The sequence below is a fragment of the Opisthorchis viverrini genome (genome assembly GCF_000715545.1).
Source record: "Opisthorchis viverrini unplaced genomic scaffold opera_v5_37, whole genome shotgun sequence".
Taxonomy (NCBI): domain Eukaryota; kingdom Metazoa; phylum Platyhelminthes; class Trematoda; order Opisthorchiida; family Opisthorchiidae; genus Opisthorchis; species Opisthorchis viverrini.
In genome coordinates this window covers 697282-710857 of record NW_008751693.1, presented here as the reverse complement: position 1 = coordinate 710857, position 13576 = coordinate 697282, and the positions used below count along the sequence as shown (strand labels likewise).

At 46.1% G+C, this 13576-nt stretch overlaps 2 protein-coding genes across 2 annotated transcripts in view; one reads left to right on the top strand and one right to left on the bottom strand.

The window, feature by feature from the left end:
* Positions 1 to 6243: 6243 nt before the first annotated feature.
* Positions 6244 to 13576, top strand: part of T265_02829 (hypothetical protein) — a gene marked incomplete at both ends in the record, with an annotated part of 20937 nt that continues 13604 nt past the window's right edge. Inside the window, 3 exons of the mRNA XM_009167173.1 lie at positions 6244 to 6553; positions 6589 to 6916; positions 6960 to 7166. Coding sequence (XP_009165437.1) covers positions 6332 to 6553; positions 6589 to 6916; positions 6960 to 7166 — 757 coding nt within the window. The remainder of the gene's footprint in view (positions 6554 to 6588; positions 6917 to 6959; positions 7167 to 13576) is intronic.
* Positions 13107 to 13576, bottom strand: part of T265_02830 (hypothetical protein) — a gene marked incomplete at both ends in the record, with an annotated part of 7832 nt that continues 7362 nt past the window's right edge. Inside the window, 2 exons of the mRNA XM_009167174.1 lie at positions 13107 to 13311; positions 13391 to 13515. Coding sequence (XP_009165438.1) covers positions 13107 to 13311; positions 13391 to 13515 — 330 coding nt within the window. The remainder of the gene's footprint in view (positions 13312 to 13390; positions 13516 to 13576) is intronic.

Genomic DNA, 13576 nt, shown 5'->3' with positions numbered 1-13576 from the left:
CACCCGCACGCTCATTCAAGGTGTGGCGGATGTGATGAACATGACTGATGCTCTATTCATTGCTCTATTCCTTATTCTCTTGTTTTAATATTCCATATGCTGTACATATTCGCCAATTCGAATACATACGTGCTGGTTGCCACTCTTCGTTGAATTCTGGATTTCTAGTTTGTCGGGTTGTACCGATATACGTACGAAACTTAATTACCACAAGCTGCGTGGAACGAACTTCCTTCGACGGTTGTCCACGCTCCTTCTATAACCCAGTTCAAAGCACTATAAGACATTTATGCGAATCCTCGAGCTGCTAAACACACTGCCCCGCGCTGACAACATAAAAATCAGCGCTACATCATTTTCTCTGTTCTGCCTTCCAGATGAATGACAACTGCTGAACGACAAGAGAAAAATCGACCCGGGAAATTTGGGAAAAGGCCTCGATCCTGCGTATCAATCCGTAAATCCATGAAAGCACATGAGGCAAGTGCATATGCAAGCCAGCATTCAGATTGGTCAGTTGGGTAAGGGGCCGGGAAGCGCGCCCATTCAAATTTCGTCCCGTCGTTGAAACCGTTGTGGTGTTCTGCATGTCGTGGGCATCCGGACCGCAGGCGGAGCAAGCGATGAATGACGATTTATAGCTTGTAATATGCACGCTATGGGAGCACCAGGGGACAGTGATTCTCGAAGGCAGGTCGTCGTTGAAACCGTTGTGGTGTTCTGCATGTCGTGGGCATCCGGACCGCAGGCGGAGCAAGCGATGAATGACGATTTATAGCTTGTAATATGCACGCTATGGGAGCACCAGGGGACAGTGATTCTCCGAAGGCAGGTGTTCACGACAATTTCTGTGGATGGAAAACAAAAATAAAGCTCATGAGCCAAAGCCCAGTAAGCAAGGTTGCACATCACCAATACTTACATATGAATCAATCAAAATGACAGACACCGTATACTACAAGCTCGGCACCAGTTTATATAACATCCTAACATTAGCCCCTTTTGGCCTTGATACACCATCTGCCCGGTCCAGACCGCACGTCGCCAACTGATCGAAGGACCAGTTAAATGCTTAAGGCTCATGAATTAAGGAAAGATGGATCATAAAGACAAGCGAGAAAATGGTGTGGAACAACTTGGAGAATTTTCAATATGTTTTTTTCAACGCCCCAAAATACTCCAAACGCCTTGTCCCTGATGGATACAGTGCGTTCTTTTCCGAATGGAAAATAAAAATGTAGCCAATGCGGATTGCACTTTGTAAGTTCGACTGCCTTATACTTTGAGATGCGGTTAATTCTTTGCAGCAAATAGGGTCTTGGTGCACTTAGATGGATATGGGGGTATAGATAAATCATGGTTCAACGCCAGTCATCCTGTGCACAGGATAAAGCATAAGCAGGGATAAAGCATCGGCCACTAGGTTGTTTTCTAAGTGGGTAGCTGGCGTAGCAGCTGAAGGCACAGAGTTCCTTTTTCGATCGCTGGGTTTCATGGTCTTACATTCCTGCGGCACACCCTACATAAAGGAAATCGACCTTTGGTCAGTGAACAGCTCCGGTTGTTTCCAGGAGAGATAATGTTTTCATTCACGGATAGACTCTGATGGCATATGTTTCTTTCCTAATAGACGAGTTTTTTCGCTCGATATCGGTGTTCTAGAAAAGGTCACAGGCCAGCCATTCCGAGTCAGAGATGCAGCAATGGCAATGCATCAGGCGTCCGCCTCGACCATGGCGTTCCCTAACTCTCCTCAAATTTTCGATGGACTGTTGTACACCATCCGGCAGGGGAAGGGCCTTATTTTTGAAAAGCACACCGACTCTGTCACCATCATCGACAGATGTGTTCTACGCAAATGCCTCGCTGACGTAGGAGTATGATTTATTTGGAAGCCTTTTTTGAAGAAAAACCTGAAAGCGGACGGGGAGGGGACTTAGTTTCAGCCTACCACAATCATTCCGAGGTGCCTACACCTCCAGACACTCATCCAGGCAATTTGAATAGAAACTGGCAAGAACGCGATTGATGTCGATTAGCAGCCATATCTTGCAGCGTCTCCAACCAGGCCCAGTGGGAACCACGCCGTCCCCATCCTGGAAGACGAGTAGCACCGACAGCACCCAAACGTTTCCTAATCTCTTTCACACTCCTCTGCCAGGTCAAGGGTCGGCCTTTGTCCGCTTCCGCAACTCTGAACTGGGCATAGAAAACAGCAATTTCGGGCAAACGATGGTTCGGCATGCGCAGTACATGGTCTAACAAACACAGCTTCTGGTGCTGGACACATCCTCCAACAGAAGTCTGTTCCACAACCGAAAACTCATTTTCTCAACCACCTCGTTGCGTATTCGTCGACACCAGTCCAGACGAGTTTTGATTCTGAGACAACGATTGTGGGGCACCTGAAGACGTCTCAGTTCCGCTGCTCGAACAGTGCAACTCTCATAGTCATGCAGCAAAACAGCCGGCATTGTAGCTTGATACACACGTCCCTTGAAACTCAGGGAAAGGCGACTCAGTTCCTGCAGATTTTTGCATTGACCTCATCTGTCACGCCACAATTCGAACTAACACAAATTCCAAGGTGCGTGAAACGTTCTACAACTTCGAGTACCCCCTTCCTGGATTGTAAGTAGCATGTTCAGGAGCATGACCTTACACTTTGTGGGTGCAAACTGCATACCAAAGAATGGTCAGTTCATCCAGAAACACTTGCGCCCTCTCTTCTTGGAAGACAAGATTGATGTCGTCTGCACATTTCAAGTCAACAAGGTTATATTCGGCGGCTGTTTGCACACCAGGGTTTTAAAGACCTCCCACCGTCTGTCTCATTAGTTCACCTATCTTGAAATTAAATAGGAATGGGGGGGCGTGGGCACCCTCACGGACACCGCTTTGTGTACACAGGCTTACCGAGATGTCTCCGTATATTCGCCCTGGTGCGGAAGTTGGCTGTCGATAGCAGTGTCGCTATTTCAGAGTCTATCGTAGGGTGAAGATATGGTTGATGCACCCTCTTGCTGGACGGAACCCAGCTTGATTTTCAGGGATCTGCCTTTCCCCGTGTTCGGTCAACCTTCGGAAGATAAGGCCAGAGAGCAGCCACAGCTAACAGGCTGATGCCACGGTGATTTTCACACAGCGCCCGCGTACCCCTTTTGAAGATGGGGATAACCGTCGACATGCCCCAGGCGCCTGCTCTTCCTCCCATATTTTACCAGTAAGCTTTTTCAGATGAGTCACCAGGGATTTTCCGCCTTCTTTAAAGAGGACTGGATACAGACCGTCCGGTCCGGATGCATTTTCACGTTTTAGTAGGGCCATTTCCTACCTTATTTCTTCTTCCGATGGGCGACAAAGGTTTACACTCCATTCGCCTGTGTGCATTATCTCCATAGGATGTGTTGCAGAAGGCCAGCTGAACTGTTCTTCGAAGTATTCAGCCCATCTTTCCAGTCGACGTTTTTGTGAGTGAATCAATGAGTCATCTTTTTCACTTACGTTTCGCTGACCGTTGCTTTCCTGAGGCCAGTCGATCGTATCTGTTGATATAGGGCATGGCTGTTTCCCGTAGCAAAGCCCTTCTCCGTCTCGCGAGCTTTCGATTTCCACCAGAGCTCTCGGTCTTTCCTTAGACTGTCCACTATTTGGCGTTTGCGGGATTTGCATGCACCGTCGGACTCGTTACCTGCTGGTAGAGCTTTCCTGGCATCAACCATGGATAGCGATCTCGATGACATCGAGTGGTCTTGTGGTCGAATTGGAGAAGTCAGACAGGCAGCACTCAACGCCGCTAACATAGCTCCTTTTATATTTTGCCATGTTTCATCCACATGCTCACTGCCACCACAGTATTGGTTTACTGTAGAAAGTTGTTTGGCTAGTTCAGACCGGTACTATTGAGCTACCGTCCTTCGAAGATAGTGGATTGGCATCCTTCTTGCTAATTTACGAGGGCCTGAAGAGAAGCGAACTGTCAGGCGTGTACGTACCATGGCGTGATCGGAATCAAGTGGTGTTTTCCCGAAGGAACGGCAGTCTTGAATTGTGGCTGTCCACCGGTGGCTGATGGTCACGTGGTCCAACTGAGTCCACGGTTGATTTGCAGTCGGTGGCCGCCAGGTTACGCGATGCGAACTTTTATGCTGAAATTCCGTACTTGCCAGAAACTGCTGATGATCAGCACACAACTGAAGGATCTCCGTTGTCTGTGCGACGAGCACCCACTCCGAATCGACCGCCCAAATGTGATTCCAAGGAGCTCAGACGACCTACTTGAGCATTCAGATCGCCTGCAAGGATCACAATGTCAGTGCATTTTGCTTGATGAATAAGCCCGGCTAACTCTTGATAGAAAGTATCCTTCGCCTCAGAACTGCAGTCTGTTGGGGCATAAGCCGACATTACAAACAGGCACCGCTTTTTATGTCGAGAGGCAGTGAGTTTGATTGAACTAGATAACCGGACGGTGCAAAGACGACTGTCCACTGGGACCCTGTCCAGGAAAGCGCGTTCAGCTCTGGGGCTGAGTGCAACTCCCACGCTATATATTCCACGAGTCATCGCTTCAGGGTCACCGGACACACGGAGGGAGAAATGTGAAGGAGCTGACTTCATTCTTGGCGTTCTGAGATGCATAACCACGCTCGGGTCTTGTATGCTTGTTTCGGAGACAGCATACATCAACTTTAAGGGAGTATAAGGTTTCAGAAAGCATTGCCTGTTTGGCGATTTGACATATAGTACGGATGTTAAAAGTTACTATATAGAAAGGATCCGGTGGACTTAGAAGAGTGTTATTTTGTTTATTGTTAGTAGGCCGCATGGGGCATAAGACCCTTCGGTCGGATAACTGACAGGCAAACGCCCCAGCGGCGTTTGTTTGTGTGGTGGGAAGGGGTTGGGAAGGGACATCGGTGGACACCGAACTGCGCGGGCAAATGATACTTTCCGGTTGCCCAGACCGAGGAAGGGGGTTTGGTTGAGGTACTCCACCTTGAGCCCTTGACTCAGAAGTCTGGCCTACAAAGCAGTGGGAGGACGCAGGGTTTTGTTCGGGGACCTTGCCCCTAGCCCCTGACTGAAAAGTCTAACCCACGAGGCAGTGGCCAGTAGGGTTTCCTTTGAGGATCCTTCCCGGTGCCGGTGACCTGCTGGGCTGCAGGGGGTTGGGTGCAGGGAATAAGGCATTACTGTCTCATTCCTGATGCGGCTGAGCACAGCAGGTTGCTTTTGAGCGGTACCGGGCTCGTTGGTTTCAAAAGTATTTCGCCCGTATTGGATAATGCGCCGGCGATCTTGGTCAACCGTTGGGCGATCGTAGTGTGCGGTTTTTGGGTCCGACCTTTTCTAACCTGTCTTTCCTCGGGGGAGGGCAGCATCGCTGCTTCCATAAATATGGGCATGCTGCTCGCCTAGGGGAAATACCATACTGCCTTCACACTCCTGTCGCAGAGGACACAGCGACTTTACCCCCCAGACCGCCTAGTAGCACGAATACTCGTAGTACGGGGTTTCGCTGCTCTTCGTCTGGCTGCTCCTCTTTGGCCTTCCTGGCATGGTTGCACCTTGTGGAACGAAGCTCCAGCCAATGTAGCCCGCGGGATCATTGCAGTACTCAAGCCCGACCAACACGTCAAGGTGGCAGCTTTAGGTTGGGTTCACACTCCTCAGCCAGACGACCGAGGTTTAGCTGTGCAGTTTTGGAACTACGTGCTTGCGCTTTGTAGGCGCTCACGATCAGGCGACGCTCATGGTGCAACCACAGACCAAACTGCTCCCTGAAGACCAAGGTAGCAAGCAAGAGCGCCCACACCTCAGTAGTTCGAACAAGAGCCAGTGTAATAGTCTTAAATTTGGTGTTATTCACTAGCATACCTTGTGGGATGATGGAACGCATTCTGAGACAGGCCACTTTAAATTGTGTTTCACTACCAAGTTGGTGTCCCCGGCTCAGATGAGTGAGATGGTTCCACTTCAAACAACGGACGTGATTGTGTGAAATGAGCTTCTTTTCAACAGATGTTGGGTGTGACTGTGCTCTTGTTACTCCTGTCAAAATTATGGAGGTGCGCAAACACCCGCACACAAAAGGAGTGGCTATAGTGAAAGCCATGTATGGTGACCTGTTTACTTCAGAATTTCTTGCACCTCTGACTTATGAAGCAATCGGTCTCAAAAGTCCTTACAAACTAACTTTCCTGTCTTTCCCGTTATCCCAGTCACCCAACGGTCAGAGATGAGTGTGGAATCTCTTGATCTTCAGTCTCAAACCCGAAGGCCGAAAGATTCGCCGTTCTTTCAACAAAAGTTACCCGCATGGCAGCCTATGTTTACTGCCAGAAAGTCGGCCATAACATTTTTGGTTCTCGGAGTTTTCTTCATCCCACTGGGTGCCATTCTTTTGGCAACGTCCGATTCCGTCATTGAGTACAGTGTTGACTACACTAACTGCATGGATACAACCACTGGACGTCCTTGTATGGAAGTGATCGGTCCAGGAGTAGTTTGTTCTTGCATTCAAGAAGTTGTTGTGGCGAAAGATATTCCGGTAGGTTGAAATTCCTTTTATAATCCTCAAATCAGGCCCCGGTTTATCTTTATTACGGTCTTGAGAATTTCTACCAAAACCATCGTCGATTCGCTAGATCGAAAAGTGACCAACAGCTTTTGGGAAGTAAAGTTTCTCCAAGTTCCCTCTCCAGTTGTACACCCTACGATACTTTCACGAACAACAGCGTGACCTATATGATTTTGCCTTGTGGTGCCATTGCAAACAGTATATTTAATGATACATTTGAAGTGACGTATCGGTCGTCTTCAACTGCAAATCCTATTCCTGTCAGCATGACCAACAAGGGAATCGCTTGGAAATCGGATATAACCAGAAAGTTCGGGATTTTGACTCCAGAAAGTTTGTCGTGCCTCTTCTTCATGACCTATCTTTATGCATATAGCGTTGGCAGATACGGTGAAGCCTCCGAATTGGCCCAAGCCGATTGAAGAACGCTCCCCCGGTGCCTTTAAGTCTGACGAAGAGCTCATGGTTTGGATGAGGGTTGCTGCTCTACCTAGTTTTCGGAAGCTACACAGACGTATTGTCCACGAGGGGCAGTTTCAAAATGGCTTACCAGCCGGCACGTATACGTTTCGCATATCCTATGGTACGTTGGGTTTCCCCGGCTTATTCGGGCTTGGTATGGAAAACGTCCCATTGTATTCTCCGCTGTACTCTCCACTAGTTTTATTACCTAATGTGTCGCCTATACGGCCTTAAAAACTCCCTCATGTACCATTAGTTGTCTAAAGTGTCCCAACCACGGCTAAAAGTGTCAGCCACTTAAAACATTTTCATGTCTGAGTTCCCAGATTGAAACTCAGAGTTGTAACTTGTCATCGTTAATTTTAGTGTTTACAGTGTCGAACGTGACATATTTTTATTTTCCCCCACCTAAGGCCCCAACTCGATTCTCGTGGTCGTGTATTGGTGCAATATTTTGTTCTGCGTCTGCAAGCCACTTGGCTTCCCTCTTAATCGCTTTCCTTGTGGGTTTTTGCAACTTCAGCGTTTCTACCGGTACCGTACTACCATCAAAACAAGGCAGGCTAAGCTTCTCGAAGTCCAGCTTTCAGGAGGAAAGTGGGAATTTATGTAAAGATTACGCTATTTGCCTTCGTTAATTTTCCTGCCCATAGTTGCCCTAGACATCACCTTGGCGCTCTAGTTTCATCCGTCTTTTGTAGGATTGCTTGAAACATATTGCGGACAGAGCGCAACCCTCGAAGTTTTTTCAAAAGATTATCCCTTAAAATATAAGGACCGCATCCTAGTGTACTTGAGTTTTTCCACAAAAACCTCAGAGTTGTAGTTTCACTTCTTACCAGACTTCTCATTTCTGGAAGAAGGAGTGCTTGTCATCATCCTTTTCCAAGGCCTTCCGTAGCCTTGACATTGCTTGTCCGCTTTGCGAGTGTTCTCATTGTCCGCTTTGACACTTGAGTTAACAGTAACAGGGACGCCTTAGGCGATTGGACGGAGGATTATTTGAATGTCCAATTCGCGTTGCTAATTCCTTCGACTTTTATCAACGGTGGGCTCCGATTGATCGTAGTATTCCAAGCGTTCATGCTGCTTGTCTTCAATCGACTGGACAGATTCTTTTCTACTGGTTTCATTAGTTTGCAACGTTGCTTGGATTGTTTCAAATTTCCTAGCTCTGCGAACATTCCGGATGATTGAGGATAAGACAAGACCAAGTCTAATCCTGCATACTTGCTCAAACTTCACGGCTGTTTAAAACTACTCGCAGGAATACTCGTGGTGTGCGCGTTCAGATTTCACACTCAGTCGGCTAATCAGGTCATTAACAAGCTGAAGAGAACTTTGACACGGAAATACAACCTTGGCGAGGTGCATTTGTTTGGTAACGAAGATCTACCAATGTATATACTGTGTCTGGGAAGTGCGAGCTGCAAGAAAGCTATCAGCCCTGACACTACACTGAGCTATGTTGTCATGTGATTCGAAGTTCTATGTACATTGCTTCTTGTCACTTCCCCAGGATTTTGTGGCGTTTTTGTGTTGCGTGCACATAATCTCTACTAGAACACTAGTGCATATTGACATGGGCTTTGAGAATTTTTGTACCACTAGTGTTGGCAATCAATATGATCAATGCACCTCTAGATCCATCTGCAGAATTGGCAAAATCTTGGTGGAAAGTACATTTGATTTGTTGTTCACCCTGACTCGAAAGCGGCCCATGATTGACTGTCAACCGTGCTTTATAGTTTGAGGAAAAATGACCACCTCATTTGATTTATAACAGAAAGTTACCCGGGATTTTTTTGTATCACAGCGATGAGACGAGTTTCTTTCAGTGGTCACTATCCCTATGGTAAAGTGACCTACTTGGGCCCTAAATTTGTTCGACTGTTAATCCCCTTAGGGATGGGGGTGTAAGCAAGAGAATATCTTGTCGAAAATTGGCTGATTATCCTAGTTACCAAATTTTTCCCCGTAGTAGACCATACCATGTGCCAGATAGACATAATAAGAATTTCAGAGCGTGCGATGAGTTCCATTCAATGAATGACACTTCCTCATTTCCATACTGATTGATAGTCACGTTTAGAAGTGAGCTATACCGCTTGAAGAAAAGGGCAGGTAGAGTCATGAGTTTCCATAATCACGTTCGTATCCCAAAGTACTCAAGTATAACGTTTTCATGGTATTTTTACAGATTTTCATAGGGCTCCACTCTCAAGCAAGCATTTTCAGACTATACGTCTGTCAACCGCATTGAAAGTGCCCTCGATATATAGGAAGACCGATTGGGTCGGTGTGTAGCATATACGGCGTAGTCTCCGAATTCATGAGTCAGGTGTGTAAGACACATGTCCCCGATCCGACCAAAAACTAGCTTCAAGAACAGTATGTCCACAAAATGGACAGTCCTCGTAGGATGATGACCGTTGACAATTCAGAAGTAACATTTGTCGAGCTTGTGATATGGTAGTTGCTGAACTTCGCCTCTTTTGTGAAGAAGCACAAAAGTGACGGTGTACCATTCAGTAGGTGTTTCAGAGGTCCTCCAACAAAATGGGGAGATGTATAATCTTTCATTAATGCATGCGAAGTGCCTTTCGGACCCAAAACCTATCTTCTCCGCGTTAGCCGCCTCCAGTGACCTCATGAGAGATGAGTGAATATGTGGACAGCCTAGAGTGTACTGGCTGTAAACTGATCACCTTCAACTAGCTATGTGTTTTTGTCTGACATGGTTTGCCGTACGTGTGGGGTGGTTCAGTAAGCTTTTAAGCTCTGGTTCCCTGATTAGTTGGAACAGTCTCCAGCTTCTGGCACAGATATAAGCTCATGCAAGCCCATATCGCCAGAGTTCTCATGGTCTTGCCACAGAGAGGCAGTTGGACGGCCACGGGCCTGCAATAGTGCGTTGCCGAGTGTCCACTAAATCGAAAGAGTTGGCGGATATGTGGTGATTGTTTCGTGTTTGGGGTGTATAATCAAACACGGAAGCGCTTGCAAATTTGGAGCGTCCCGGATATTCCATCCATTATTTACCGATTTGGTTGCGAGTGTAGGAATTCTCAGGTAACAAGTTCTTTTGTTCCATCCAGGCGGGCGACGTCAATCCTTCTGATATGGGGTTTAGGGACTCGACTTTTCGTGTACACTGGGGCTGCAACACGACCTGCAGTCCTGTGTGTACCCTCTCCACCGAAGCGAATCGCACTGCGGTCGATTTGGATGCGTTCGGAAGAAGTCTCGAAATGTGGTATCTGAAATGGGCAGCTCATTTGCACAAACATGAGGCAACTGTCCTTGACCGTCCCTTCACCGGATGCCCTACGAGTGATGCATAACTAGTGTGTCCTCATCAGTACTCATTGTACCAACTTCGGCACTTATATCGACAGTCAATAATACCGCTTTAGAACTATTGGCTTATCCTATCGAAGTACAAGATGAACGGACTTTCTAAATGTGATTGACGGGGAAAGATCATCAAGACAGTCTTGCAGTCTTCTTTCGGATGCGTTGAATGGGTCAATGTTAAGCGTATCCAGCCCCCTGCCATTCTTACTAACCGATCTGGTTGTGTTTACTGTCGGCCTATCCTTTCGTCCTTCTATACGAGACGTGATTTTTACGTCTTTCTTCGGTGGAATGAAGGTTCTACCAGCATTGGTGAGTAGTCAAAGAGTTAAATATGGCACCTACACCATTGGCGTATTCTTGTTTTGCTGTCATAGCTAGGGTAGATCAGCAAAAGTATGGCGAAGCAGAACGCCATCAATCTGACAATGAGCTAAGTTTTCAGAATCACTGAATGTTTACCAACAGATGAGAAAAGGCTATTTGAGAAGGGTAGGCGAGGGGACATTCTGGGAATGTTGTCGCGAAAAGTCAGCAGCTCGACGTAACTTTGTTGATAGTAAGAGTTTTGGAAATTTTCCGGTCATGAAATCCATCTATGTCGAAAAGCAGAAAAACTGTACAACTGTTTTATCCTCGCTGAAAATCATCAGCAGTGCGCACGTCACAAAGTTCCAGGGGGATTCAGTCGAGACCTCCGGCCTAGTAGTTGAATACTAAGCCAACCATAGGTAGCTAGTCAGCAGTGTGTTTCACTGACTACCCATTTTCCAGTCACGGAACTCGCATCTGGTTGCGTGTTGATTGGCTTCTGGAGTGACGGCTTCTCAGATGGAAGTTTCACCTGTTATATGAATTTTTCTTGGTTTGCTTCTGTTTTGTTGATAGTATGAGGAGATATGGGAATTTCCCAATCGAGATTTCGTCCTGAAAATTAGGTCAATTATGCGACTACATGATTGGAAAAAGCTCGACCTAAAGTTAGAAAGCAGTATGCAATATGAACACCATGGTTAAAATCAGTGATTGATTTTACGACTGGTTACGGAAAAGAGTTTTATCCCATATTACCTACCCCTTGCATGGTAGTCTTTCCAAACCCATTCCAAATCGTATGCAGTTGGCTGCCCAGCCGCCTAGTTTCTTAATATGTCCGCTCGTTTGTATACCATGAGACTGATATACATCAACCTAGGAGACGAGTTATTCGTTAACCGTGCAGTTCAAATGACTTTTCCCATGTACTACATTAATATGCATTCCGTGATTTCATTTGAAATTTCCGGGTTTCTCGAATTTCAGTCTGTGCGTCCGTAAGACTTCCGCTATTTCCCTGGATAATGATCCATCAAACTCCAACGAATTTCGAAAGAATCCTTCATATAATTGAACGTTTAACGTGTTTGAACGGGCTTGAAAGATGTACCAACTCTCAGGCTGAATTGTAATATAATCACTTTTCTGTGTGCAATAACTGTCCGTGTGACAGTGGGGTTTTGAATTTCCGGTGAATCTCGAACTCTACTTGTTTGGTCTCGAAGTGGCCCTGGCACCACATTGATATCTGTGGTAGGATCATATGGAAGCGTGAAAAGAATGTCTCGATTTCTAGAATTTCAACACTGGTGGTATTCTCTAGTGTTGTTTCTAATTTGAATTCTTATCTTTGATAGGATAGGTTTTATTTCAATCCATAGTTTTCCGAACGCCTTTGTCTTAGTACCACAACCTTTGTGCAGTTTCGTAAATCTGGGCGAATTTCATTTCACGAGACCGTTTTAATTACTTGATATTGTCAAGAGTTCGTATCGCAGGTAAGCGGAGCTGGTCTGAGGTATCGACAATTTTTGCTGCAAACTTGTTTGCATCGCCCTAGGTCATTTGGTGTGCGTTCTGTGGTTCATGTAAGCCGCGGAACTTTACGTTTTTATGTAAATCATAATTTAATTTGGAACGCATCTTGAATTTGACATTGAGTGGCCAGACTTCCACATGTGCTTTAGTAAGTTGCAATATGAAAGGGCTGTAAGTGTGTTTGTGAGCATCTTGAAGAATCAACAGCCTAAGTGACGAAGAGATCGTTCTGGACAACATCCCGACGTTTGCTGAAATGTATGTGGAAGAGAAAGCAAACAGCTTCATGTGTTCGTGAGATGTTTCACTATAGGATTTCGTGATTTTTTCATTTTGTAGTGGAATTCCACGGCTTTTTCGTAAGCAGTTTGGTGAGTCGTCTTGGAAATCGATCGACCTGGATACCCGTCCCACAGAACGTAATGTGTGTTACCTCCATATTAATTTTGTATCTTAGAGAAACTGAGCGTTCGCATGCTTTTCTCGCAGTTTTTGGGGAGTTTTTTTTTAAGGACATCTAAGCATTTAGTCCCCGCAATCCACTCGCGTCGAACAGTAAGAACATAATTTACGTAGTCCCAGCTCTTTGCACCTACTTTGAATGATCTTTTCGTGGTTGTTGTCGTGTATTGCCCTCATTAATGTAAACAGCTGATGAACGTAGCAACTAATTACCCCCGTCAATTTGCACAACTGATTAAAAGACCGAATGTCAAATATTATTTTAGTATCATGAGTCGTGCGTTTCACGTTTTCCGGCAATGGATACGAAGAACAACTGTGAGGATAAAGTGGATGAATCCGGTCCGATTGTTGCCGAAGTATTCACTGTCAGTGCGTTCGGATCTTGTCACTCTTCGCGAACTGCATTTGCGTGAAATGATTGAAACATGTTTGATAAAGTTTGAAACGGCTGAGTAGTGACGCGTTCCGTTTTTCCCAACTGTTTCTTGTAGTCAATTCTCCAATTAACATTCATCATCATCATCGACAGCATGACATCAGTGTTCAACACCGATGCTTCACTGCCGTACAACCATGATTTATTTGAAAGCCTTATTGTAAAGAAAAGAATAAAGACGGATGGGGGAGGGACTTAGTGCTAGCTCAACACAATCATTCCGAGGTGCCTACACCTCCACACATTCACTCAGGCAATCTGGATAGAAACTGACAACAAGAACGCCACTGACATCGGTTGGCAGCCATATATTGTAGTGTCTCCAACCAGGCACAGTGAGGATCACGCGGTCCCCATCCTGGAAGGTGAGTAGCACCGACAGCACCCAAGCGTTTCGTGATCTCCTTCATATTCCTCCG